The sequence below is a fragment of the Zeugodacus cucurbitae genome, chromosome 3, assembly GCF_028554725.1.
Source record: "Zeugodacus cucurbitae isolate PBARC_wt_2022May chromosome 3, idZeuCucr1.2, whole genome shotgun sequence".
Classification (NCBI taxonomy): domain Eukaryota; kingdom Metazoa; phylum Arthropoda; class Insecta; order Diptera; family Tephritidae; genus Zeugodacus; species Zeugodacus cucurbitae.
Genome location: NC_071668.1, coordinates 24,071,780 through 24,099,265, shown reverse-complemented (window position 1 = coordinate 24,099,265; position 27,486 = coordinate 24,071,780). Strand labels below are relative to the sequence as shown.

The 27,486-nt window shown below is 33.7% G+C and overlaps 7 protein-coding genes and 1 pseudogene across 12 annotated transcripts in view; 4 read left to right on the top strand and 4 right to left on the bottom strand.

Annotated features, from left to right (window-relative positions):
* LOC105214804 (cytoplasmic protein NCK1) overlaps nucleotides 1-1,292 on the bottom strand; it is a 28,846-nt gene extending 27,554 nt beyond the window's left edge. For 2 of the 6 annotated variants that reach the window (XM_011188460.3, XM_054226571.1), the window contains exons 1-2: nucleotides 1,135-1,291; nucleotides 682-797 (exon numbers count right to left, since the gene is read on the bottom strand). The gene's annotated coding sequence lies outside the window, so the exon portion shown is untranslated. Of the gene's footprint in view, nucleotides 1-681 lie in introns of all 6 variants that reach the window. The other 4 variants (XM_054226570.1, XM_011188461.3, XM_011188459.3 and 1 more) reach the window with 4 other exon arrangements.
* A 475-nt stretch (nucleotides 1,293-1,767) lies between these two features.
* LOC105214805 (RCC1-like G exchanging factor-like protein) lies at nucleotides 1,768-4,202 on the top strand. The gene is made up of 2 exons (XM_011188462.3): nucleotides 1,768-1,980; nucleotides 2,034-4,202. The coding sequence occupies exons 1-2, from the start codon at nucleotides 1,881-1,883 to the stop codon at nucleotides 3,299-3,301; spliced, it is 1,368 nt and encodes a 455-aa protein (XP_011186764.1). The 5' UTR covers nucleotides 1,768-1,880; the 3' UTR covers nucleotides 3,302-4,202.
* LOC105214808 (integral membrane protein 2B) lies at nucleotides 3,589-7,461 on the bottom strand. The gene is made up of 3 exons (XM_029042002.2): nucleotides 7,198-7,461; nucleotides 5,084-5,771; nucleotides 3,589-5,000 (listed from the first exon to the last, which is right to left on the bottom strand). Exons 1-3 carry the CDS (start codon nucleotides 7,321-7,323, stop codon nucleotides 4,873-4,875), a joined length of 942 nt encoding a protein of 313 aa, XP_028897835.1. The 5' UTR covers nucleotides 7,324-7,461; the 3' UTR covers nucleotides 3,589-4,872.
* LOC105214806 (peroxisome assembly protein 12) lies at nucleotides 7,319-10,376 on the bottom strand. Its single transcript, XM_054226572.1, has 2 exons — nucleotides 8,116-10,376; nucleotides 7,319-7,462 (listed from the first exon to the last, which is right to left on the bottom strand). Exon 1 carries the CDS (start codon nucleotides 10,275-10,277, stop codon nucleotides 9,390-9,392), a length of 888 nt encoding a protein of 295 aa, XP_054082547.1. The 5' UTR covers nucleotides 10,278-10,376; the 3' UTR covers nucleotides 7,319-7,462; nucleotides 8,116-9,389.
* Nucleotides 7,898-9,244, top strand: LOC105214807 (post-GPI attachment to proteins factor 2). Its single transcript, XM_011188464.3, has 2 exons — nucleotides 7,898-8,726; nucleotides 8,798-9,244. Exons 1-2 carry the CDS (start codon nucleotides 8,090-8,092, stop codon nucleotides 8,932-8,934), a joined length of 774 nt encoding a protein of 257 aa, XP_011186766.1. The 5' UTR covers nucleotides 7,898-8,089; the 3' UTR covers nucleotides 8,935-9,244.
* A 264-nt stretch (nucleotides 10,377-10,640) lies between the features above and the next one.
* On the top strand, nucleotides 10,641-13,246 carry LOC105214810 (uncharacterized). Its single transcript, XM_011188468.3, has 8 exons — nucleotides 10,641-11,032; nucleotides 11,091-11,237; nucleotides 11,310-11,462; nucleotides 11,516-11,657; nucleotides 11,713-12,363; nucleotides 12,429-12,559; nucleotides 12,626-12,731; nucleotides 12,790-13,246. The coding sequence occupies exons 1-8, from the start codon at nucleotides 10,715-10,717 to the stop codon at nucleotides 13,215-13,217; spliced, it is 2,076 nt and encodes a 691-aa protein (XP_011186770.1). The 5' UTR covers nucleotides 10,641-10,714; the 3' UTR covers nucleotides 13,218-13,246.
* LOC105214809 (probable ATP-dependent RNA helicase DDX28) lies at nucleotides 13,207-15,045 on the bottom strand. Its single transcript, XM_011188467.3, has 2 exons — nucleotides 14,107-15,045; nucleotides 13,207-14,043 (listed from the first exon to the last, which is right to left on the bottom strand). The coding sequence occupies exons 1-2, from the start codon at nucleotides 14,971-14,973 to the stop codon at nucleotides 13,315-13,317; spliced, it is 1,596 nt and encodes a 531-aa protein (XP_011186769.1). The 5' UTR covers nucleotides 14,974-15,045; the 3' UTR covers nucleotides 13,207-13,314.
* A 9,492-nt stretch (nucleotides 15,046-24,537) lies between these two features.
* Nucleotides 24,538-26,429, top strand: LOC105214811 (microfibril-associated glycoprotein 4-like; annotated as a pseudogene).
* Nucleotides 26,430-27,486: the final 1,057 nt, after the last annotated feature.

Genomic DNA, 27,486 nt, shown 5'->3' with positions numbered 1-27,486 from the left:
AGAATGTGAGAAGACGCGAAAACAAATAAGGTGAATATGAACACATACTCCCATCCGAAGTCTGCAAAATATAGCTCTCATAATGCAAAAGAGAAACTCCTTAAGGGATGAAAAAGGAAGATTATTAATTTTCAAATTGTACATCATACCAACTGCTTTTTTCTATTTCCAATAAAATTGTTTATAAAATACAAAATTATCTTTAAAAAGTCGTGCTTAAAACTGTTTAGTTTTATATTTATTTATTTTAAAACTTATAAGCCATATTGAGCATTGAGTGGTGAGTTTAACCACTACTGGAGAACCAGATACTCCAATCATAAGCGCTGTGTTCGTATTTTCGTGAAACCGAAACATACCGAATGAGCTTAAACGGATTTCCACCCTATCCATTATCCACCCACCACCATATGTCTATGTGAAAAACCGTAACAGGAAGGCCAAACGTATGGCATACGAAAAATTTTCAAAATTTTGTATCAATGTACATGTGTAGATTCACAAGCCAAAGATACGGCTTTATTGGCAAAGGATTTTATAGGTAGGAAGGTTCCCTATATATTGAGTGGAGAGTATGAACAAGTATAATTGTGGAACAGGAGCGCATATTGCACACGAGCGAATGTGTACAGAGTATGAAAAGAGGAGCAAAAAGTAGAATGAATTTTTGTGTGTACCTACCGGAGACGATTTTCGGTTTTTATGGCAAAAGCAATTTCGCACAGCCCCAGCCTTTTAATGCAATAACATTACGCTGATTTGCCAAAAATGATTGTTGTTAATCCAGTTATATTGTCCTAGAAATTGTTTTAATAAAAATTCAATGAACTATATGAATGTATTCGCTTAGCGCTCGGTACTTGGTACACTATTTAAGGGCGGCGCTCGTTAATTATAACAAATTTTTCACCGAGTAGGAAAATCGACGAATTGACTTTTACCGGTATAATAGTGAATTACTTTTTTTCAACACTTTTTCACGGTATTTATTATAATTTTTTTATTAATTTAATATTGATTTGTATAGCTAATTAAGCTGCTTCACTGAAATTTTCACTTAGTGACTTTGCCCATTAGCCAATACGTTTTAACGTAAAAATTGGTTTAATGCACTTTACTCATATCATTAAATACCGCTGTAATATATGAGCCTTAATATATTCACTGTAACTAAGTATTTTAAATATTTTCAATCATATCAAATTTTCACTGGTTCACGATTTTTCTCCGACACTTTGACACTCTGACAACTTCGTTTCAACAACTCTTTTTCATCGCCATCTGTCTGCGGCCTGAACCAGGGTATCCAAGTAAACATTCCATATATTTCACTAGTGTTACCAAATCAAAATTTTTTACGTGATATTATCGTGAATTAATCACACTATCAATGTTATTATGTCCAAAGTATAGATGGCGCTGTCATATAAATTTTTTTTTACGTTTTATACTTACTCTTTGGAAGTGGGAAAGCTTATTTACTTATCACTTAAAAACATACATATGTATAAAAAAGAGTAAAAGGATTAAACATAATATATATAACAAAATTATATGATTTTGCCATTAAATATGTATATGCCTACAATTTCGTGCTGCACCGCCTACAGGATTCCAATTACAATATCCTTAATGACTGTCTGCATTGATAACTTCAGAAACTGAATGTGAAAATAAATTTAAATATCACCACTTTTACTCAAACGCCGTTTGGAAAATGGACCACCATAATATATATATGTACACGATTTGACATGCCCACAAACAGCTGTTGATACGGAAACAGTTGTTGTAAACTGTTCTAATTCATTCCAATTCAGGTGGGGTGGATTCTCCTTTGCTAAATTTCATAATAAATAATCCTTAAATCGATTGCAAAAATGTTGCGAAACTTAAAAATAATTTACCGACTGTCAGATCGTCAATATACTACGAAAGCAAAACGGAGTGTTTTAATGCAAGACAAATCGAAGATTTTAAGTAAGTAGACCGGTTTATGGCGCGAAATGTTTAACTACTAACTGCCTTTACAGCTTACACTCCCAAAGTATCAGATCCGAAACAGCGTCGGGTTTATGCTTGGGGCTTTCAAGAGACAGGAGCTTTGGGTCTACAAAGTAATATCCGCAAATCGAAGGAGCGTTACACCGAAATGGTACATCATCCAACACGAATGCAGTTCTCAGTTAACACAGATATTACAGATATTGCAGCCGGTTATGGATTCTCTGCGTTTGCAGTGCAGCGTTCCGATGGTCAGACACTCTTTGGTTCTGGATTAAACACTGATTCCCAGTTGGGATTTCAAGTTAAGGGTAGCATAAAGGAGCCCACAAAATTAGATGTAATAATCTATCCTACCGCCATAAATCTGCCAAGGCGCGAAAATGAAACTGACGCAGACATGCAAGTGCGTTGTATGGCAGCTGGACGCGCACATTTGGTTGTAATTACACAAAATGGCACCATTTTCACAATGGGTAACAATGCCTATGGTCAGTGCGGGCGTGCTATAATCGAAAATGAAGACTATCGTGGTAGTGCGCTTATACACCGTATATCCGAAACGGAAATTTGTAAGCCAGATGATGAAATTGTCTCTGTACAATGTGGACAAGATCACACTATGTTCCTAACAAAATTGGGTTGTGTATACACATGTGGCTGGGGTGCAGATGGCCAAACAGGAAAAGGGCATTACGAAACAAGTGGTGAAATTGACTTAGCCAAAGGAGATATCACTGGCGAACGTATAGTGAAATTGACATGCGCTTCCGATTGTGTTTTAGCTTTAAACGATAAAGGAGAAGTATTTGGCTGGGGAAATTCTGAATATGGACAACTAGATGATAGCGAAAATGCCGAGACTCAAGTCAATACACCGCGCGCATTAACCTTAACTAAAGGCATAGGAAAGGTGAAAGATATAGCAGCCGGCGGCTCATTTTGCATGTTATTAAACGAGGAGGGACTTGTATATACCTGGGGTTACGGTATACTCGGATTTGGTCCTTATGTGGAGCAAACTTCGAAACCACAACAATTATTACCACCTTTGTTTGGGCGTAATGACTTCAGTGACCAAACTAGTGTGACGTCTATCGGGTGTGGTGTATTTCACATGGGTGCAATAAACTCTGATGGTGATCTCTTTATGTGGGGCAAGAACCGTTTCGGTCATCTTGGATTGGGTCACAAAAAAGATCAATTTTTCCCCTTCAAAACAGCAGTGAATGGCAAAGTAATTAAAGTTGCTTTTGGTGTTGATCATACATTGGCACTGTGTCGGCCATTTATATAAATATTTCTATTGTATTGAAGGTTGAATAACTGGAAACATATATTTTAAGTAGTTTTAAGCAAACTTAGCATAATAAATAAATTAAAAAATAAAACGTTTAAATCTACATACATATATCTACTAAGGTCAAAGGTAAAATTTTGTGGCCCTTCCACCCTCCATTGACAAGGTTAAACAATGGTTTTTCCGAGGTGTAATATCCCAAAAATTCATCAAAATAATTTCCCAGTACATCTAACAAGTATGAAACCGTCCTCTAATTAGTGAAATAATAAGACAACAACAACTAAGACTTGAAGTGGATTTTCCTTTATTAACATCATATTTTAACATTGAAAAGTTGATTTATTGCATTTCTGGTTCTCATTAAATATCGAATGAATCGTAAAAAGCAATTATATTGATATGTTGAAAATTTAAATTGTTCAACTAATTTTTATGTCGAAAATCGAGAGAGCATTCTTTAGTAGTTGCTGCAAACGATTCAAAACAAAACTCGGCAATCATATGCATATATTATAAAATATATATATTGGGGCACTTTCAAATGATACAAAATGGAACTAGTGCATCACAATCGATTATAATACAATACCTTTTACAATTATGTAAAACAATTTATGAGTTAAAAAGAGAGGTTCCCAATAAAAATATGAATATATGTGTAAACATTATTATAGTACATTGGAATATTTAAAGTATATTACTAAAGCATTTGTAAAGTTGTAATAGGAAATAATTATAATGTATAAACAGTGCGACAATGAAGTTCAGTATGCATATTTTATCTTTAGTCATATTGTTGAAGACTCTCCCAATTTTACTAACAACTTGCCTGAGACCTACAGCTGTTGGTGCTGCCGCACTGCGAGTTCATGACATACATATATATGTTATTATATATATACTAGCATGATTTGTTTTTTAAATATTTGTCACAATTAATTTTCTTTTAGGTACGCCATTGTTTCTTATGCACAATAATTGATAATATTTCGGGTTGTTTAATTTGGTTGTCATTAAATTTTCATTTTTGTTTTTTTTTTTATTATATTTGTTAACCATACTTGATCGCTCAACTTGATGCAATTTTGATTGTTATTTCGATTTTATTTAATAATATATAGCCAAGTGAATACAAGAAATTTTGAGGTAAATATATAAAATACAATTTTGTATGAATGAAAAAAAATGAATTTTCATAAACATTTCTGCTAATAGTTATTTAAAATTTTTTTTGTAATAAAAATAAGTATTGATCATCGACCAATAATTTTCTAATAATGATAATTTTGAATGATAAAAAATGTACAATTATATAAAATTGCAAATACTTTTCATACAATAATTCAATAATTCGCTATAAGCAGTAATTCAGTCGTTGAGTATGTCAGTAAAAATAATTTTGTTGTCGAATATTAAATTTAGAGTTAGTCGCTGTTTTATCAACATCAAGTTTAACAATCATACAAACTACATACTACAAAAATGGTTGCAAGCACCGAAATGAAATAATACGTTTTGTAAATAAATTTTGAATATTTGACAGCATTGCATTTGCTTAAATGAGCTTACTCCTGATTCTTTTCGAACTGCTCGATATCATCAATGTTTACCAAATTAAATTCAACAACACCTTTGCCCATGAATTCAGCGAATTTGCCCGAATCGGCCACAGGATTAGCTTCGCGTTTAAATACTGAAAGTTAAAAAAAATTGAAGAATTAAATTTTGTGTTTTCGTGTGTGTTAAGTTTAAGTTATATATTTAATAAATACTAACCTCCTGAAACGTAGTTCTCCAACATGTAAACCCGCATATCGTAACATTCGTTAGCAATACGCTCCGAGATCATTGTGAGATCGGTTACAGGTGGTGTGACCACACGCATATTGCGACGTACGCGATCAGTGTCAATGTTGTAGTAACCGGTACCCATCTTTTGCATTAGATCTACGAAACTCTTTGGCGGTAATGTGGTGTCACGATCAAGTGGCATTATGAAACAACGATTTGCTGACGTATCAATAATGGCCGATTGATTCTTTTTGAAATCATGCATAAAACGACCACGGCGTCCATCTTTGAAATCGGGTACATCAATTTTGGCATAACTTTCATTATCACTCATATCCATTTCGATCTCCTCACGGAAGAAGTCATCAGTCAAATCATTATTACCATTATAATTTGTGAACCGCGTAAAGAAGTTACGCCAATCGAGATCATCATTTTGTTCATATAGACGTGGCATACTTATGTTGCCAGCCTGCATGTATGGGATATCGCAAAGTGCACGATAATGTAAATTTGAAGGGGTGGGCGCATATGCGCGATATAAGGAAAATCCACCGAGCAGGCCCATCATCATGACCACAACAGCGATTAGGAATAACAACACAGTTTTGATGCACGATGGTGGACGATTGAAAACCATAGATTCGCCATCTAAGTCACCGTGATAGCGGGGCTGGGTGTATAATATGTATATAGAAAAGCAAATTAATAATATTCTTATGACATAAGCTGTACTAAGTTTTAAATCCAATATTGCCAATAATAAGTTTTCTTATACATTTAAAAACCCATATTTGATCAAATTACTCATTTTTCTGAATACCACAAACATGTCTCATAGTATAATATCTGAAAACCTATATGTAAGCAATTTTTTAGTAATGAGCTGTCCTATATGCAAATTGTACGAAGAAAGAACATTAGGGTAGTAAAATGGGGTCTCCGCCAACACTTCAATTACATTGCTTTCCATAACTTCATTTGTATTGCGCTTATCTAAATATATGATATATGCATATATAAAAATGAAGGCATAACAAAAATGAAAACAAAAGGTGCTAAAGTTCAATAGAACAATGAATAACGCTGAATGTACTTCATTTTTATAAACTTGATGCGAAAGCAGTTCGCTTACGAAAATTGCTTATTCAGACTATAACCATTATGTACAGCTATAAACATAATACATAAGTTTGTATGTCGGAATTTGTGGATTTGAACAAGTGGTTATTTATTTTCCTAGGAAATAACGGCAGAAATATAATTTAAAGCCGATATATGTTTTTATTTTACTCATTATTTCTGTTGTAGTATTTATTTTATAAAAAATATTTTTAAATGTATTTGAAATATTGTTGAAGTTTTTTTTACAAAAACAAAAAAATGCATAGAGTTGCATATACTACTACATAGATATACATGTTTGTATATAAGTAGTTAAAAAATGAATTCAACTAATTGATTGCATGTGTGAAAATTTCACAAACGTAAAACAGCAACAATCTTTGTTCAGAATATGACAACATAAGAAAGTACAGTAGAGTTAAACTAATGTGTAATTGTTTATATTGATTGCACACTATGTATGGATTGTATTTTCTACATAATTTTTTTGTTAATACATTGCACATAATACGCCAAGAGCTTGACATTGTCTGCAAGAACTTGTAAAAAATATTTCCTACATTTACACATTAATATAATACGCATTAGTCAAATTGCAATAGGTAAATTTATGATATTTCTCTTATATTCGGAAAATCAATAAGTGTCCTTACTATAAAGGACACAATTGCAACTATAATATATATAAACATATGTACTACATATATAGCATGAAATGAACTTCAATGTGTTACGACCACTTACGTTGTTGTTTACACTTGTAAATGCAATAATTGGAAGGTTAACACTTGTGTTTGTTGTATAATATAAAATAAAAGTGGAAACTAATTTGAATTTGTGCCCTTTATTTGCATACAAATATTTATCCTACTACATACATATATATGCAATATATTTGTATTTAAAACTCACTTTCAATTTAGTTGTACTTAGCAGAAGAAAAAAGGAGACAAAAAAAGGAAAAACAAACTTACGCCCAAAAGATTTCCATGTGCGGCTCCTCCTCGGAATGTTGGTGCATCGTCATGGCCACCCAAAGCCAATGGCAGTGGTACCTTCTCCGCTTTTTTCTCATTCGATGGTTTTGTTAAAATAGTCATCTTTACCGCAGCTTATAGCAGTCGAATGTATTTGAATTTTAAAAAAATGTTATACAAGTGTTCCTTTTTCCAATATTTTAATTTAAATTAAATTCCAGTACTTTTTCTCAAAGTATTTTTGCGTTCTAAATTCTTTTCTCTGCAACGAAAATATGAATACAGAGAAATGAAAAACATGAAAAAATTATGAAGACGGCTGTAATGCGATTGAATGTAGAGTTGCATTTCAAAACAAATCTATGAATGAAATTTTAACATATTTTGTAAAATTTTGTTAATTATTATTAATCTACCAATATACAAATTATTTGTATAAATTTCATATTATACTGCAAGTAATTAAATTATAAAAAAATTAGACGTTTTTAGGAAATTAATTTCAACTTTGTAATTATTGTAAAACTAAGATTTAAGGAGATATACTTTATATTCTCGTTGATCAAATAAAGTTGTAAGTTCGAGCTTTTCGTATACATATTTAATGAGGAAATAAATTTGGAGCCAACTATCATGTAGATCAATGTTGATTATTTATCGTCTGACAAAACATCAGCTTATCGAATTATCGCTTATTATTTATTGTTTTTGTTTACCAAAATCAATAACAAGAAGTTGTCAAACTCCTCAGCTGTTTTGGGTGCTAACTCAGCTCGATTTTAGCAAAAATGTCTTCATATTGAGGGCGTGGAAAATATATGGAGTTAATATATTAATATACAATGTTAATTATTAAGTAGACGAAATTGTGACAAAACTATTTTAAGATATGTTACCAACATTAACCACATATACCCGTTTGGATGGTTCAAAACCGTTATTCCGCGTTCCATTTGGAAAAATTGCACTTGCAGTTGTGAGTCTGCCACTTGGCAGTTTTGCATTTTGTGTAATTTGGTCGTTAATCTTCGAATTTGACCGTTCCACGTCGACACACTGTGATGTACCCAACTATTTACCCTCCATATCAGCGGCGATTGGAAATTATGAACCACAAAAAACCGTTTGGCGCTTGGCGATCACAATGCAACTACCCTTTCGAATAGCTGTTGTCAAAATGTACATGCAATACTATAAAGATACAATAAGACGTAATCGACGTGTTTATGCTATTATTGCTTGCCTACTAAATATGGTGGAGAATTTCGCGCTTCTAAGTCTATCATTGTGGACATCGTTAGATAATTATCCGATACATCGAAACTCTTTCGTTGTGTTTATTGCCTGTAGTGAAATGTATATGCTCTTATCTTACTTCCTCAACAAAAATGGACGTAAAGTACCGCTCTTACAAATGGAAGAAAAATCACTGTTGTACAAAAGAAATTTGTTTATAACAAATGTAACAGCTTTTGTTTTGGCGGGATATTGCTTCTTGCGGCATAATTCGTCTTGCGAGCCGGGCGGTAAGTTTGTAAAATGAAAGAAAAAGTAATTGTAATCTAATAACAAATGAACTTTGTATCTTCTTATGCAGTTTACACATTTTTTGCACTCTTCGAGTATATCGTTGTGCTAACGAATATGGCTTACCATATGACTGCATACTGGGATTTTCATGCAATGCATGTTACTTTTGACTGGGAACGAGGGCTTTACTTATCTCAATTTTAAATAATTGTAATAATTGCAATAGCATATATAATTTTTTTTACTCTATCAGCTTTAGTGCAAGTATATATATGTATAACTAATTTAAGTCGAGAGATTACTTAACTTTACAATTGAAAAACTTATTTTTTACCGAAACTTTAGCAGTGATTTATAAATAATAAAAAAATTTAATGCACGCTCAAAACAGTGTACATGCATACATACATATGTACGTGCTTTGTATATTATATTTTGCTCAAAACACTTTTTAGTGATAAAATTATACAAGTAGATAGATAGCAATAACAATAAATCTAGCTGAGATATTAAATATATTTTGTTTTTATTTTGAACAAACACAAGGTACATTACATCGCACAGCCACCAAAACAGTAACGTTAAAGTCCACTGTTCTACAAATTCAATGCTTAAACTATTTCATAAATGTGTGATAAACAATAACAACTGATATATTCTCATGTTTCGTAAATTCGTACTAAATCGTCTAAGGTGATTTGGTGTCCAGTAACTGGACAAGTAGAACGTCCTTTTAAATGCGAAATTATACATTTCCAGCAGTAAACATAACCAGATATGCTGCATGCAGTGGGTGTTTGAATTTTCATAAGACACACCGGACAATTACCTTTTTCTGGTAAATTTTCGCTTGACATGTCTGATTTATTTTTAAATGGTTCTGGATTTTTTAACGTTCCTCCTATTTTACGACGCTGGTCGTTGGAATACCACCACTGTATGAATTGCAGAAAGAAAGCAAAGACTTCAAGTAACTTGAGAAAGACATAGGTGGTTTTATCATCTTTTGGTGGTTCGGTAGGATAACGCAATGACAAATTTAAAGCGCGAAAAATTGGAGAATGACTTCCGGCATACTTTATTAGATATAGAAAGGTGTGTATGGCTTTTGAAGCATGGTATACATGTAATGCATTCAGCAATTGTCGTTCCCAAAACGAAACATCTTCATGATGAGCGCTGCGTGTTTTTAATTTTCGCTCCAAGTAGGGCATTAATGTTAAGATAGTGGCGGATATGAATTTCTGCTGTCGCGTCATTAATTCACCAGATGTCATGCCAGTTCTGTGCAAACCATAGAAACTTTCGCCAAATGAAGAACCTCTGTTGCGCAAATATAAATATTGGAGTACCCATGTCAATACAGGTGACACCTCTCCTTTTAATCTGTATGCACCCAAAAGCTTAAAGTCCACACCAAGATGGAGGTAATCAAATATTTTACTAAGCGCTGGATAAATAAGGGAATCCAAAGTTTCAGCGGCACTTATTTCAAATATTGAAGGTACATTTTGTAAATTCTGACGTAAATTAGCACTCTCTGACATCTTAATTCTTGTAATTTAAAGTTTTATAAATAAATATAGCAGTCTATTATGTGCAATTAGTTCTTATCAAAACAAAATACAGCTGATTTAGAGATGTGAATTTAGCGATAGCATATAATTTATTACAACTACGAATAAAGAGAACCGATCAACGGAATATATTAAATTAATCTTGTCAACAGAGGTATTCTGCTAAATTGTTGAAAACTTCGGAATTTTCTTAAGTTAAATACATATATAGATTCTATTTAAACTATTTTATGAAGTACTTTTAATAGAAAGTGTTTTAATCACTTTCTTCACGATAGTTTTAAGTTATCGAAATATAATCGATATGGTTTGGGAATTAACGATAATTTTATATTTATTGCGACTAACATCTTTAGTTGTATATAATTCGTTTGGAAGTTATGTGAATATTATATTTTTTTTATTGTATGGAAAGAAATTCCATAATGAAGGCTAATAATTCTAATTCAGCAGAAGAGTCTGCAAAGACACCGTCAAGTAAATCCAGCAAAAAGTCTACCAAATCTCGTGCTAAAGCAACTAAAACTGACACAGCCGGTGCCAGTGGTAGCGGTCTGAAAAATTCGACCGGTCCTAGCAATAACCAAACAAGTGTTTCGTCGAACAATATTGCAACTACACCAACTACGCCTACCACCAGCAATCCTAGCCATTTATTTGATACATCTTTAAATACCATAACAAATGGTGGCGGCAGTGGCATGGACGCCAATAGCAATTCCAGAGTAAGTTTTAGTGGGATTTTTATACTTGCCGTCAATAAAACATAAAATTGTTGTATAGAATCATGCAAAGAGTTATGCTGGACTGGAAGGGCGATCGGTGAAAATTATTTGGGAGCAACATGATCAGAGTGATTTAGAATTATCGACAGAAGTATGTACGCGTGTTGCTGAAGATGTATCTTATAAACTGTGGGAATTAGTGAATGTAAGTGTTTTAATATTGATTGTGTTTTTATTTTTGTAAATATTAATGAAAATTTGTATATTTAAATTTAAGAATATTAAAACATATGCGCGACATTCTGGCGGCACTGTCACATACGATTTGGTAAACGAGGTGTTAACAGATGCTGATGTACCACCTGCATTGGGTGCAATGGATAGCGAATGGGATCGCATTGACTATGATGGCAGTTACTTCTTTTACTCGGTAAATAAATAAATGATTTAGTGAATTTTCATGTTGCAATTTTGTTGTTTTAGGATAAAATTATAGAGTTACGAGACGAATATCAGAAAGAAGTTACCATGGAAATAACTGATGGTCCTGACTATGAATGCACTTGGCCCATTGACGAAAAGCAAAATGAACTGATGAAAAAATTTATTCCCAGTTTGATGAAAGGTAAATTGTTTAAACCTTTTTTTGATTTTACTATAATTGAACTTTTTTAACAAAGTTGTGCTGTACGGGAATGAGGATGAATTAGATACCGCTCTCTCAGAAGCTGCGTTTTCTCCACTACTTGGTGCTTGCTATCGTGTTATACTTTCTAAATTAATACAAGTCTTGGCATTTAAACAAAATGAAGATATCAGTTTGCGCTGTTGGCGCTTACTACGCGCATGCGCATGTAATACACATTCACGTCTGCAAAACGTACGTGTGGAATATTTTCATTTATCAGAGATACTTATATCACAACTGCTTGCGCCGTATGAGAGCATAAAAGTACAACCAAATACGAAAACAGAAGACCACTGCAATGAGGCGACCATAAAAACAGAAATAGAAGAAGTAAAGGCTGAGGATAAAATGGAAGTAAAAACAGAATTTATGGACCAATCTGATATATTTAATATACCAAATACGAATGAAGAAAAGGTTTATAAATTGCAAACTGATGATGATAACGATGGAGACGTTGAAATGCGCCCTGAAGTATCACCTTATTTTGCCAGTCCCGTTGAGTGGAAGCATGTTGATGATTTGTGTGATACATTAGGTCATTTGGCAACTTCAAATGGTTACTTCCAGAAAGAATGCATATTTCACATAACGAGAAGATTACAACGATTCTTCGATGGGCGTCGTGTATCAAACGAAAGGGGTGAGTGTCATAATAACAACAATATTTTAAACTAATGGCAATTACAAAATTATTTCTCACTACAGATTTTAAATACATAAGCCGTGCTGTGCGTGGTTTGATTGCTTTGGGTGAGTTCGCCTTTCGTGAATTCATACCTTTCATCTACAAATTCAATGTAGATGATGTACCTGAAAGTTTTTGGAATGATTTCTCGGTAATTGTATTATAAAAAATAAATCCATTTGTTTTTATTGTTAATTGAAAATATTTATGCTTAAAGCTCAGCGCCGTGTTTATTAAGGGACCTGATGATATTTTCTTATATGAGTGGTTGGAATACTTATGTGGCGCAGACAAACTACAACCCTATTTACTATATTATGCGCGTATGTACTTATATTCTCGTCACATATTATATTTATTATTTTATTTTTTATATCATAGAATATTTTGAAAAGTTCTTGACTACGCGCTTCCTGCGGCGTAAGTTGGGTACATTTAAAATATACTCTAAACCAGGTGTACGTCGTTTAGAATGGAACGCTTTGGCTGCGGCCATGTGTCATGGCGATGATCCTAATAAGGCATTGAAACCCAAGCCGAAAATCAAAGAGGTCTTCCCAGATTTGGTAGCACCGAATCTACAATTGAACCGTGCGGGCAATATACGTTTCAAGTTTGCAGGCTGTCGACCAGTAATAATTAAGTCGAAAGGGGCGACAAATGCTGCAATAACGTCCACGGAAACAAAGTCATCAGGTATTTTAAGTGGACATAACGATATACTTATAGCTCGGCGCAAACTTTATAAACCACTAACGAACGAGCGTCGTATTATACCACTCAGTAGTTATTATTACGTAAGAATATAAATATTATATTTATTACTAAGTAATGTATTTTCTTAAGACACTTAATTATTAAAAACAAAACTTTACGCTCGAAGACTAGTAAAATGATATTTTAATATTAGAAGGCTTCCTCCTCTGGCGTTGCTATGCCCGCCGCTTGCATATCCTTCAATATTCGTTTATTTATAATATTTTTTATGTTCGCATTCACGTTCGGTAACAGACCGCCCGTACGAGCCGCGTGTTCAATTTTCTGCACTACTTCCACTTCGCGACGTGACGATATGAAATTTGTAACTAAGGATTGTGTCAAATTTCCTACACGTCCAATGCGTCCACAGCGATGTATATAATCAGAGACGTGCAGCGGAAAATCGAAATTGATTACATGTCGTGCGCTTGTAGTGTCTAGACCACGGCTGCCAATATCCGTTGTCGACAGCACATCATATTTGCCATCTTGGAATTGCTCAAAGCGTCCAATACGTATTTTCATAAGCATATCTCCGTTTAAATTCACACTTCGCACACCATTATTATTGAGAAATATATCGACAAAATCACTTGTGGCCGATCTATTGCTGAACACTATGACGGGTTGTTTTTTAGCGATATCTTTTTTGACTAAATTTAGCAAATTGCTGGGACGGCTTTGCTTCGAAATTCGCATAAATCGTTGCTCTACATGTGGCATCAATTTGTGTAAATTTGGGCTTGCGACTTCGTGCAGCGTTTGTACATCTATCACTTTTTGTAATATTTCCTCGGTATTCGTAGGCATTGTGGCAGATGCCAGTATTAGTTGGGTACCGACAGTGTGTTCATCCTGCGTGTGATTTTTGTGAAACTGTTTGGGGATTTATTATTTTAGTTAGTAAACATATTTAAAAATAATTAATAAAGTTCATACCGGAAAGCGTCTCAGAAAATATCCCAGTTTGTCGGAGAAACTATCATCTAACAATGTATCTGCTTCATCTAGCACAACATGTCGTACTTCTTCCATGCGATATATACCGGTGGTTACAAGCTTACTGAGCGCACCTACAGTGGCGACTATCACGTCAACATCAGCGAATTCTGGATTGACCATTAAGCGTTTTGTGTTTCCACCAAGTATTGTTTTTATTTGCACATCTGTTTGCTGGCAAAGTTTTTCAGCTACAGTGCCTATTTGTGCTGCCAATTCACGACCCGGTGTTATGATGATCGCCAATGGCGTATTGAACTTTCGTTTGCTTTTCTCCGGTTGCGTTGAATTCCATGCTTGCTTTCGTTCAATAACCTGTTGTAAGATAGGCAGCATATATGCAAGTGTCTTGCCACAACCAGTCTCGGCCGCAATCAATACATGATGACTATCGTAAACTTTCGGTATAGCTTTGGTTTGTATGTTGGTAAATGCGTTTATATTGAAATCATTTTTGAGATTCTCCAACAGCTTTTCGTTCAAACTAATATTATTTGTGCTGAGAAATTCTGCTATATTTTGCATCTCAGCTTGTATAGCTGCCTTACTTAAGGTAGCATTAAATATCATAAAGTCATCTTTCGATTTGTAATGCTTCCAACCACTGGCAGCTAGCGGTATTGTGCCAAATTCACTATCTACCGGTGCGGGTACATATAAATTAAATTGCGTGCGCTTACAACTGATTAATGGTTTTTGCTTTTTGGCAGGTGCTGCAACTGTTTGTGGTTTAATTGCCGTTGCCGCCACCGATGTGTATAAACGAAATATACTAAGAAAAGCGTTATTTTTAGTTTGTTTCAACATTTTAATTAAGTAATATGTGCGATTGATAACAGAAACATCTATATCGCGTGGGATAAAAACAGCTGTGATAGGGATGTGTGATATGTAAAAATTGAATCGATTATTTTCCATAGCGTTACCAGTTTATGCAAATTTTACAATTTTGTTATGACTTCTGCAACATGTTGCAATGAGTGTATGTACTCAAACACAATGGCTTTAATACACATTTTACAATTTTGTTGAAACTTCTGCAACATGTTGCAATGGGTGCAAACACCAAACTAACAGTTTTGGATACATGTAGATAAAATCGTGTTTATCTTTATATTTTCAATGAATTAAGTGAAATCGCAAACTAGTTGATGATTTCCTGAAAAATTATTTTTGATTCGTTAAACTGGACAATCGATTTCGACAACTTTTATAGTTACAATCCTACTAAGAGCAGAGAGCTCGTTTGACCAATGCGAGTTCCATAGATCTAGTGTTAGAATGCATGAGGACAAAGTGACTACAGCTCCTTCCCAGTCTGAGTGGAAAATGAGGCGACGTTATCCTTACTTGCTATCTATTTAAGCTGGAGGTGTTGAATATATAATTATTTTAACTTACTATATATATACATATATGTATGTATGTATTAAAGCATATCAAAGTTCAATTAAATTCTAATTAAATTTTACAAATCAAGGCAATTATTTGCTATAAACGCATTAAATGTCAACTATTTAAAACAAGAAAAAAAACTGATTGCTTGTTTGCATAAGTATACATACGTACATATACATATGTATATGTATATGTTTGTGTGTATGAATTTACGTGGCAGACAAAAACTTTTGGCTAATTATAGGTACATAATAAGATTTTAATTAATTTCATAGCTGTTGACAAAAGCCGTACTTGAATACTCGTTTTTGCTCAGTGAGAAAGTAATTTCATGCCTCTCGAATTATGCCAAGCGTTTCCAACAGCGAATAAATAATGTAAATAATTCAAGGGTGTTAATGTGACTTTGTTAATGAGAATTATTCAAATAGAGATTATGAAAGATTGTGAATAGTTTGTTGAAGATGTATTTGGTAAGACGATTTAAGATTGTGGTATTTGAGTGATTTCATTTAATTTGTTAAAATTTAAATTCGTATAGGCATGAATTGAAAATGGAGGTCGAAAGCAGAACTAGCTGCAAGCTGCCACACTTTAACTGTCATTAAGCTCATAGGGCTCCTAAGAGGATCTCAACTTCAACTAAATTCTTCATACATTTTTTTCAACTAGTCGCTCAGTTTCTTTTGTATTGTTAGCGATTGAAATCTAGGTATTCACAGATATCCTTTATTAGTAATGTTCCAAGAGCTGGGGAGTTTCTTCATTCTCTATTGCTTCGAGTAGACTAGAAGGAGCTGAACAGTCTTGGGTTGTTCATGGGGTCTGCGTCCCTTATTTCAACAGAGCGTGCCAATTCTACCGCTTTTACATTTGCTTCTGACAGCACTCTCTTTTCCTTTGTAGTAGATGCGCAAAGCATTACAAAAGTTTGATGTTGAAATATGTTCTAGCAATCGGTTGTGTAGTGAATTCCTCGACCAATGTTTTGAAATTTTGTCCAGAACAAAAACAGAAAGCTGAAGAGAACTCTCTGCCACATGAATTACCTTAGCCATACTGAATATCAAGGTCAGTATAATTAATGTATTTAATCAAAGCAAAGGAGCCTTTCAAATAATTTCGCATTCGATAAATTGCAACTAAACAGATATTAATATAAACGAGCATGAGTTACATGTCTACAAATATTCTTATGAATTTAAAAATAGAAATTGACCGCAAGTTGACAGCAACTCAGCTTTAACAAGCATCATTAATGGAAGCACATTTTATGGCGAAGAAGACTGACAGCAAGGAAGGGGGAGTTTTCAAACTTCTAAAATTACTTTTCAAAAATTGAATAGGGTCATAATTGTGTTGAGTTTATAAGTGAAACGGCTGGTTTGTTTCGTCGAGATTATGAAATAAGGTACAAAGCTAAATTTAAAAGTGATGCACCCAAAACAAATAGACAAATTGAATGATTTATTTTTGAATTTCAGTTTTCCAACCAAAAGATTAAAATTACGAAAAATTTAATACGATACAAGAAGACTTTACACATTAAAAGCTTCACAAAAATACTCTTATGCATTTAGGTTTGAAGACACCTCTATTATATATTTAAAGTCAGCCGCGTGAATGAGAAAATTGAAAGCAATCCTTTTAACCTGATTAATTTCTACGTAAACATGACAAAGAAAAATTAGTCAGCTCACCAGTAGCTGCAGAGGCGCTATTGTAACCCATCACTTAGGGCACAACGTAGAAAGACACCTACTTACAAATGCACACAACGTTGTCAGTTAAACCATTACAAATGCAACAAGTTGAAAGTTGGTTGAGTTCAGAAAGTTCATCCACACAATGAAACAGCAAAGTTCATAAAAGGGAAATTCATTTTATAGTACAAATAAATAAAAATAACGGCTTATGCATAACCAGAACACAATGAAGATGACTTGCGAGAAGAAATAGAAAACTTGGAGCAATCTGTGCGCATTCAAAAATGGTATTTCCGCAAAGAACTGCTCGGAAAATAAAGTTTAACAGTGTTGTAGTTGCTAGTATGAATATATTAATTTTGAATATCGAAAGTAATTGAGGTAAAATTATATAAATGAATCGAATGAGCTAGAATCGATTTTTTTTTTGTTAATCAAATTGCTTTGAAATTCCATTTATAGAATCATTTTAGTTTCTGTAAGAAATGTTATCTTGCTCTATATGTCCATTAGTAAAAAATATAAAACCTTTCTAAAGAGGTGTGGCAATATTAGCAAAAATTTGTTAAATAAGTAAGATATCATGGATTTAAAGGAATTTAGCCGTATAAAGTTATCCCAAGAACCATTTAATATCTGAAAGAGTTTATACATTCAAGTCACAAAATGTAAAAATATAATCTTCTAATCCACCTACATACGAAAATATAACTTAAAGTCAGTATATCCGGAAAGGTTTGATATTAAAAGTCCCCATAAGAAATCGATCCATTAAGAAAAGCGAAAAATGAAAAAATATGTAGAAGATGATAAAACGTTAAAGGTAGCTTGTCAGTTCGGTGGAAGCAATAAGGAAAAACTTAAAATTTTTATCTAAGTCTCTAAGTTAAATCTAAGGTTTTCTTGGATCGCAATGAAATTAAAGTAAATGAGACTATTAGCAAAAAAATCTGATATAAATGAAGTAATTCGAAAGTACAAGTTTTCTTTTAAAACCATACAGTATTTGTTTATGATTCATGAATCGTCAAGAACTTCAGTCGAATAAACAGGAAAAGCTCCAAAAGATTTATTAAATTACAAGTTTATTGTTGTTTAACCCTTAAATGCATGGCGTACCATATATGGTACATGCGATTTAAGGCAATTAAGGGTTCGTAATTCGTTTAAATTAATCTGTGTCGCCGTTTGGTTTACTCACAATATGCGTTATAAATGCTAACAGTTATTTAAAAAATAGCTTTCAGAAGTTGATATTCTCGAATATGGTCGGAAGTCTTCATATAGAGGCTGATTTCATGCATTTAAGGGTTTCATTGTATGGAATTGGTTAAGGGGTCACATGATGCGACAAAAAATCAAGTTTTTTTTTTTAGAACAATAACAAAAATATATGTTGAGTACACTATATTATCTATATAAACCAATGTTTATCTTGTTGGTTTACTATAGGCCTGACGTCATTGTAGCGTTCTGATCTTAAATTTATACTCTGGAACAAAATCTAAATTTTTTTAATTTTATATATAAAAATTGAGAACGAAAAAATGTCAGAATAATTCTCTAGATAATTTAGTCTGAAGAAATACTTAGTTCATAGGACATGGCGAAAAAATATACTCTGCACACGACTCGGCAGGGTACTGGATCAAACAAATTTTTTCCGGGAGATTTGGTCATAAATAAAAAAGCGTATTCTTCGTTTTTCGATGTTAGCCTCTAAAATCGAAATATTTGGATTCGAAGTTCGAAAAACGGACTAATTTCAGCAAAATTCGGTTCGTAACATTACCATGGCATCCCTACTTTCCTTAAACCAGATTTTTGATGCACATCTGATTCACTTAGCAATCTATAACCAATATTGAATCTATAACCAATCTGAACAATACTTGCATTTCTTATGTGACATCACCCATCTCAAAATCACCGCAATCGGACTATAATATTTCAAGGTCGCAAATATCGACATGAGAATCTCAGTGCTTGTGACAAATTGTTTACAAAAAATATACATAAATCTCTCAGATATTCTAAACAAATTTAAAATTATTTGTTCTACTAGTGTACCTCTATGCCAAAATTGGGGCAAAATCGCGTCAATACTTCCTGTAGCTCCATATAACGTAATGTACGAATATAAAATGTCCGGTTACACCCGAACTTAGCCCTTCCTTGTTTAATTTAACGATTGAAAGTTTGTTATTTAATAATAACCAAGTAACAGGACTTTTGAGGCGCTATGGAAAATATTTAGTATTACGAGTATATTACATATAACAGAAAAGTAAACATCCCCAACTAAACTGCACCACTTTCATTTCTAGAAAGCTTCTTACAATTTCATACTAGTTCGCATATTTTCCCTAGAGGGCATGTACACTTGACATTTGCATACTCACTGTTGACAATACATATATAAAATGCATGTCAAGTGCTGCCCTTTGTTCACTAGCATACACACACGTACATTTTCGTTTAACTATGTACTTTGAAAAGTGTTTACATTTGTACGTAGTAAAATAGTAAACAAGTGACTGCTATAAAAATACATTTTCATGCAAACGCACTTACACAAGCACATACAATTGTATATATTCGTAGATGTAAACACACTTATTGTTGTAACTTTTATTTTGACTGTAACAACATATTTTTTTGCATTAGTAAATATAAATGCACACATACAGTATATAACTACATTTCTAATCCAAGTAATGTGTAATGCTATTTAACGTGTGTGTCGCCATTTTTTTCAGTCACAAGGATGTACATATGTATTTGTATAAACATTGCAAGAGAGTTCATTGCAGTAGTAAGAGAATAATAAACATTTTTTTAATATAGAAATTTAGTTATTTGAACCAATTTAAGAAATGCACTGAGGTATGAGAAATAAAACTAAAATGTAGTACTCGTATCCTTTGAACTGGTTGATAATGCAGATGGGCGAAATCGAACCAATGACACTCCCTCAAAATGCCGTTAGTCTATAAATTTTATTAGTGAACGACAGCTGTGGCTTAAAACTTTGTAAAAAGTGAGCGAATATCACACATATCTTACCAACTACTATGTGATTCACAAATCATACAGTATGAAAATGGCTGAAAACGGTTTATAACCACGCCCCCCGACCATACAATACTTGCTGAAAATATATCACTAACATTAATATTTACAGTAAAGATTGTATGACAGGACACCACCCCTTTTTAATCGATATTCCATATCTCAGCAACAACTCGACCGATTTTAAAGTAATTTGGCGCATAACATTATTCTGATATGATTTTTATGTTACAATATGAAAATGGACGTAATCGAAGTACTTTCAGACCTACATGCCCTACATCACAACTTTAAACTCCATCACTTTATATTATACAATGAGGCCCAAGGCTATAGTAATAAAATATAGAACATTTGGCGAGTTATCTTAAAGAAATGAAAAGAACAACTTTACCAGATAATAATGTGACTTGGTATTAACAATATATAAAATCGGTTCAGTACTTTTCCAAACCTCATTTAACAAATATAATGATTTTGGCACTTCCGGTTAGGTTTGCATCATATATGTATATCAATCCCTATCGATATTTTGACAAAGATAAGGGAATATCTTATCTTTCAAATAGTTTCTTTTGGGTCGAAAATTTTAAGCGATAAAAAATCAAAAATAAAATCAAAATAAAGTGTCTCAATTCTCGTTGGTGAATATCCAAATATTTTTAAATATATGAACTGGTCCTAAGAAAAACAAGTAAGGAATGGCTAAGTTCGGGTGTAATCGAACGTTTTATACTGTCGCAATTTATTGATGCCATTTTATTATGATAACACAATTTGACCCAAATATTCGGCATAAAGTTCACTAAGGAAAATCATTATATATAGTATATGTGGGCTGAGATAATCCCTGACCGATTTCACACATTTTCACCACCAAGCTACACTATATCCAGGGTTATTCGTTCATTTAATTTTGCTAAGCCATGCGCCAATTCTTGGAAAAGACCCGAGAGAGAAGAATCGACACTCACCACCTTTTCATAGATTTTAAAGCTGTCTTCGATAGCACGGAGAGGAGCTGCCTCTATGCCGCGATGTCTGAATTTGGTATCCCTACAAAACTAATACTAACTATGCACATAAACTAACGATGAGCAACACCAAAAGCTCCGTCAGGATCGGGCAGGACCTCTCCAAGCCATTAGATATCAAATGAGGCTTCAGGGTGACTCACTATCGTGCGACTGCTTCAATCTATTAATGGAAATTGCCGTTTGTTCTGCTTTTTCCAGACTGGATAAAGAAGCGAAGCATATGGGTCTGGAGGTGAATGAGGACAAGACGAAATATCTCCTGTCATCAAACAAACAGTCAGCGCATTCGCGTCTTGGCTCCCAAGACACTGTTGATAGTCATAACTTTGAAGTAGTAGATAGTTTCGTCTACTTGAGAACCAGCATTAACAACACCAACAATGACAGACCCGAAATCCAGCGAAGAATCACTCTTGCCAACATGTGCTACTTTGGACTGATTAGGAAATTGAAAAGTAAAGTCCTCTCTCGACGAACCAAAATCGAACTCTACAAGTCGATTATTATTCCCGTCCTGATTTTAGCGCTGAAGCGTGGACGATAACAATATCCGATGAGACGACTCTTGGTGTTTTGCGCAAAATTTATCCTCTGAACATTGGCAACGGCGAATACCGCAGACGATGAGCTGTACGATTTATACGACGACATTGACATAGTTCAGCTAATAAAAAAACAGCGGCTACGCTGGCTAGGTCATGTTGTCCGAATGGTCGAAAACACTCCAGCTCTGAAAGTGGCGATGCAGTACCCGCCGGAGGAAGCCGACGAAGGAGAAGGCCTCCAGGCCTCTGAAAGATTTACCGATTTATCTGAAAGAGATGTTGCGAGAGTATAAAAATGTTGAGTTCAACTAACGTGGCGAATTGTTTGGGGCAAAAATGCAAGTGTAGCCATTATTATTGTTTTGGGGGAAATAAAGCCAATTCGCTTGGTGTTCGTTGTGATTGTGCTTATGGCATACAAAATTCACAAATGTGAATTGCACCCAAACAAAGAATTACACGCCTCTGCTGTCAAAGTCAGTTGCATTTGCTATATATGTACATATACATATGTATGTAAATAGTTATATACAAATTGATATATGTATAAATACAAATCGTGATGTATACCACTAGCATACATGTGGGGAAAATTGAAATGAGCATGAAAAATTTAACTATAAAAAAATAAAAAATATGTTAAAAAAATAATTACAAAAAAAAAAAATAAATGAAAAAAATATATTACTTAAAAAAAAGATAATAATAAAAATAAATAAGTGAAAAACTGAACGCTGTAATACTAAGGGCTTAAGTGCTGATTAAAAAGAGTTGAAAGTTCTTGTTTTTATTTATTTTTTTGGTTTGCCTGAATGCATTGAAAGTAGACAAAGCGTAAATTGCAATAACACAGTGTTTGTGAGTTTCCGCTTTCTTTAACAGCATGGAGTTCGAGTTTGTTCCGCTTTGTTGAGCTGTTTATACACGCTTCTATAATTTTTTTCGTAAATTTAATCATTTGCATTGCTTACAAGCGCCAGCACATACGAATACGTGTGATATGTCTGCAAGTAGGACATACAAACGTGCTTCAAATCCACAATCCGCAGCCATTTGCATGCATTAAACTAATTGATTTTGCTGTTTTCCATACACGTGGGATGCAGGCGAGCATGCCAAACCGTTAGCTGCAATTACACAGACAAATTAAATCACTTGCCATGCAGAGTAGCCAGCGCTCATTTGCATCTGCACTTGCATTCATGTAAACACATCAATGTATTTTTGTTTTCAATTCACACGTGATTTCTTCATATGTAAATACCAACAGGATACTGCTTCAGTTTGCAATAGCGATTCATTCATTCATTTCAGAACATACCACTGGCACATAGCTTTACTTAGCTGAATTTACATTAGTAGTTGCATGACTGCAAATAGCAGTTACTGGGCGAAATGTGTATGCTCGAACTCGTAAATCAAGTGAGTCTTTAGTGAATGGCCAGAGTAAATACTTTAATACGTATGTAAACACACCTGGACCGTAATTTCAAAACTCCTTTTAAAGAAAATTATTCATGCATGACGTTGTCTTCGAAGGAGATCCGATAAGTACTTAGCTTCCCAAAGAAAAACGAAAGTGTTTTATTTCTCCTTTTCCTTGAAAATTCTGCCCGGCAAGTGACTTTTCAAGTTTAAAAACCATAAGAAGTCGAATGGGATCAAATCTGGAGAATATGATGGATGGGACTCTAGTCCGATTTTGACAATTATTGGACAATTTCAACTATTTTTGCACTATTAGAAGAAAAAGATTCCCTCTGAATTACATTAAAATATCTGAGAAATTTGCCGATATTTTCGGTAAAAAAATTATCCTTAGGCAATTAGTTCTTCATTTTCCATATCCGGGGTCTTGAAAACTTATAGTCCGATTTCGACAATTTTTCCATAGGTGTATATTATAAAGTGAAGGAATCAGATGGAATTCAAAATTGTGTTATATGGGAAGTATGCGTGGTTGTGAACTGATTTCACCCATTTTCCATTTGTGTCAAGAAATATTATATGCCGCATTTCAATGAAATTGGTCGAGTAGTTTCTGAGATACGGTTTTTGACTCATAAGTGGGCGACGCCACGACCATTTTCCATTAAAAAACCCTGAGTGCAAGTTTTTTTCTGCCATTTCTTCTGTAAACTGTTGAGTTTCTGATGTTTTCCATTAGTGAGTTAAGTAATTTTCAACCTAACCTTTGTATGAGTGGTGGGCATGGTTATTATCCGATTTCACCTATTTGTATGGTGTGTATAAGGGCAATGACTGTAGAAAGTTTGGTTTATATAGCTGTATTGGCTTGCGAGATATTCACAAAAAACCAATTTGTGGTGGGGCCACGCCCACTCCGATTCGCCCATTTTCAATAGAAACTCTATCACAGTTTCAAGGAACATGTGTACCAAGATAAATTTCGTCGAGATATCCCATTGTTTCAAGTTATCCGTTCCATCGGCGAACGGACGGACAGACATTCGGATGTCAAATCTACCCTCCACCCTGATCACTTTGGTATATATAACTCTATATCCGAATTTTTCAGTTTTAGGTGTTACAAACAACCGTTGTGTTAACAATACTGTAATAGTCTCTTTGTAACATGTTGCGAGAGTATAAAATGTATAAAAGAAAGATATTTAAATAAAGAAAACCAGAGTCAATACTGAACTCTCAGAGTATAGAAAATATTTAAAGTGCTTTTGTGCAGTAAGCTTGATCAAAAGGTCATTCATTATCACAACTTGATTTTTATGAATAATATATGGCACACGTTCAGCGTTCAGTATAATCGAAGATTTGCCATTTATATTTCAGTAACGATTTAGACACAGAAGATGGCACATTGTTTTCTACATTTTTATAGCTTCTTTGCATTTATCTTGTGCGCAGCGGGTTGTGAAATATTATTTCAAGTGAATTCTCAAACTCCGGTGTGTACTTTATTGTAATTATATCGGTTGATATGTAAGAAATCTTAAGTCCCAAGTAAGTGAGTGTATAATATTGGATGTATATTGGGTAGGTTGAAATCGGTCAAGGACATATACTATATATAATGATTTTCGTTATTCTAGTGGACTATATGACGAATATACGGGACGAATTGTGTGTTATCTTAAAAATATTATATAAATAAATTGCGAGAGTATAAAATTTGCGATTACATCCGAACTTATCACTTCCTAGCTTCATATTTACACTTACAGAATTCCTCCATAGTAGAAACCTGGCATAGCTAATTACATATGTATATATTATATTCATAAATTTGATAAGAAAGTCATCATTTAATCATCATTGACTTTTTTTATTTATGTAATCCAACACAGGCATTCTGCAACAAGCTTTGTGATGATGCCGTCAATACTATCAATGAGCTGAACAACAAGTTAACAGAGTATAAACATTGAGTGCTTAACTTTTGCTTTTCAATAATTTTTTTTTTGTTTTATTTATTATTTTATTTGTTTGTTAGTTTACAAAATGAGTTGGTGACAATAAAGAAACAGCTAGCACGTGAAGATAAAGAAAGAAAAACAAAATGCGATCATATAAAATTAATTGGAATTCATAATGAAGACTACAAATTTCTACTAACACCTACATGTAAAATTCCAACGACCTGCGCAGAGGCGACGCTACAACCAAATGGCGCATATGCAGCGAGCGGCGTGTATGAACTGTATTTAGCTGATTTTCTTCCTCATGCTTTCCAAGTATATTGCCTGCAAGATGTCGATGGCGGTGAACCATGGACTTTAATTCAACGTCGACAAAGCAACGAGACCGACTTCTATCGCGATTGGATTGGTTACGAACAAGGATTTGGTAATTTGAGCGCCAATTTTTTCTTCGGCTTAGATAAAATACATGCACTGACACAAACGCGACCACATGAGCTGTGGATTCACTTAGAGATTTTGAGAATGAGACACGTATTGCTAAGTGTGATAGTTTCGCAATTGGCAATGCCGATCAAAAGTATGCGTTGAATAAACTTGGAAAGTATAATGGCACAACTTGAGATTCTCTGAGATATCACTTTGGTCAAAAATTCTCAACTAGAGATAGTGACAATGACAACTTCGTTGGGTTTAATTGCGCAAAAGCTAATGTAGGCGGTTGGTGGTATAATGCCTGTCTTAATAGGTATTTACTGTTAACTGTCGAATATCTATGAATAACTTTTAACTCATATGATAATTAAAGTAAATTAAATTTTTTGTAAAATCCAGCATTCTGAATGGTCAGTATTTGGAAGGAGCATTTGACGAAGATTATGACGGCAAAGGTGTGGTGTGGGATTTTATTCTCTCAAACATGTGCATATGGCAATAAGGCCGCGGTCCTAATTTAATCTGTTACCCTTTCGACACGGACCATGCCTAAGAGCAACTTCAACAGTTTGATGTTTTAAAGAAACCGCTGTGTTTTATATTTTTACTTGAAGAATGATTATCAAAACAAAATTAACAAAATTTTAAAAATAAATATTAAATATTATTGATTGGAAAGTAAGTTTGTTTTTAGCGCTGGTAGGAATTTTTCAATCACACAAGTTGTCTATGGGCAACTTTGGTCCATGGTGGTAATATTTTTTTTTGTTTTGAGTTACATACAGATTAACATATAAGATTTATCTCAAAGTGAAGTTAATAAAATTTTGCAGTTTGATTGGCATGTTTCCACTTATGAAGACAGTGGAGATGGTTCGGTGCTGTTAGAGCGAAACTTAGAAGACATTGTGGAAAGCACAGAGAGCTTTGAAGTAGAACCCTTCCGTGGATAAATTCGCTTTAACACGCCGTCAATAATTCTCGATTCGGCTGAAATTCCGAATGTAACTGTAAAAGAAAATGTACTATGTGATAGTCGCGCTATTCGGTGGTAAAGTTAAGCATTTATTGGACCGCCCACGCATTTCATTCATTCGGAAGCTTCGAAATCACAAGTTAGCTGTCTGAGATTGTACTTTCCTCTCGGAAACACTAGATATTCTCCACGGAGTGAAGGCAATGTTTAAAATTAAATTAAGTATTAATTCACAGACTTGATACATATTTATAGCATCTTTCATCGTATTAATTTTTTTGCTTCCTTAAAACACCGCAATGTTACTTACTAATTTGTAGATTTTTCATATCGAGCTTCGACTTCTTTTTACTACATAATAAAATCTCGCGAGCGTGGTGATAAATTTAGCGCGACGAGAATAATAGCAGCAATAAAATAAGTCTGAAGAAATTAATATTATCTAACTTATATATACATACAACGTTCTCTCTTTATTGGCAATTCCTAAAGGTAAAATAACCAAGACTAATATACGAGTATGCTTGGCTTCTATAAGAATATCACAATATATATATGTATTTGTATGTGGCTCATTTCACATAATTTTTTATAGCAATTATAGCATGCATATTTATTTTTACCTTGCCTAAATGTTTACATATATACATAAATATATTTACTATATGGGCTGAAAAATCGATTTAATCTCTCTCCAGTGTATTGCTTTTGTTCCAATAGATCCTCTAACATTACTTGCTCTAAAGGGTTTTA

Coding starts and splice junctions, on each gene's coding strand:
- LOC105214805 (XM_011188462.3), top strand. CDS start 1,881: ATGTTGCGAAACTTAAAAATAATTTACCGACTGTCAGATCGTCAATAT. Junction 1,981..2,033: donor AGACAAATCGAAGATTTTAA/GTAAGTAGACCG, acceptor CTGCCTTTACAG/CTTACACTCCCAAAGTATCA.
- LOC105214810 (XM_011188468.3), top strand. CDS start 10,715: ATGGAAAGAAATTCCATAATGAAGGCTAATAATTCTAATTCAGCAGAA. Junction 11,658..11,712: donor TATTCCCAGTTTGATGAAAG/GTAAATTGTTTA, acceptor TTTTTAACAAAG/TTGTGCTGTACGGGAATGAG. Junction 12,560..12,625: donor GTTTTTGGAATGATTTCTCG/GTAATTGTATTA, acceptor TTATGCTTAAAG/CTCAGCGCCGTGTTTATTAA.
- LOC105214806 (XM_054226572.1), bottom strand. CDS start 10,277: ATGTCAGAGAGTGCTAATTTACGTCAGAATTTACAAAATGTACCTTCA.
- LOC105214809 (XM_011188467.3), bottom strand. CDS start 14,973: ATGTTGAAACAAACTAAAAATAACGCTTTTCTTAGTATATTTCGTTTA. Junction 14,044..14,106: donor ATTTTCTGAGACGCTTTCCG/GTATGAACTTTA, acceptor ATCCCCAAACAG/TTTCACAAAAATCACACGCA.
- LOC105214808 (XM_029042002.2), bottom strand. CDS start 7,323: ATGACTATTTTAACAAAACCATCGAATGAGAAAAAAGCGGAGAAGGTA. Junction 5,772..7,197: donor CACATGGAAATCTTTTGGGC/GTAAGTTTGTTT, acceptor TTATACACCCAG/CCCCGCTATCACGGTGACTT. Junction 5,001..5,083: donor GGAGAACTACGTTTCAGGAG/GTTAGTATTTAT, acceptor TTTAACTTTCAG/TATTTAAACGCGAAGCTAAT.
- LOC105214807 (XM_011188464.3), top strand. CDS start 8,090: ATGTTACCAACATTAACCACATATACCCGTTTGGATGGTTCAAAACCG. Junction 8,727..8,797: donor TTCGTCTTGCGAGCCGGGCG/GTAAGTTTGTAA, acceptor CTTCTTATGCAG/TTTACACATTTTTTGCACTC.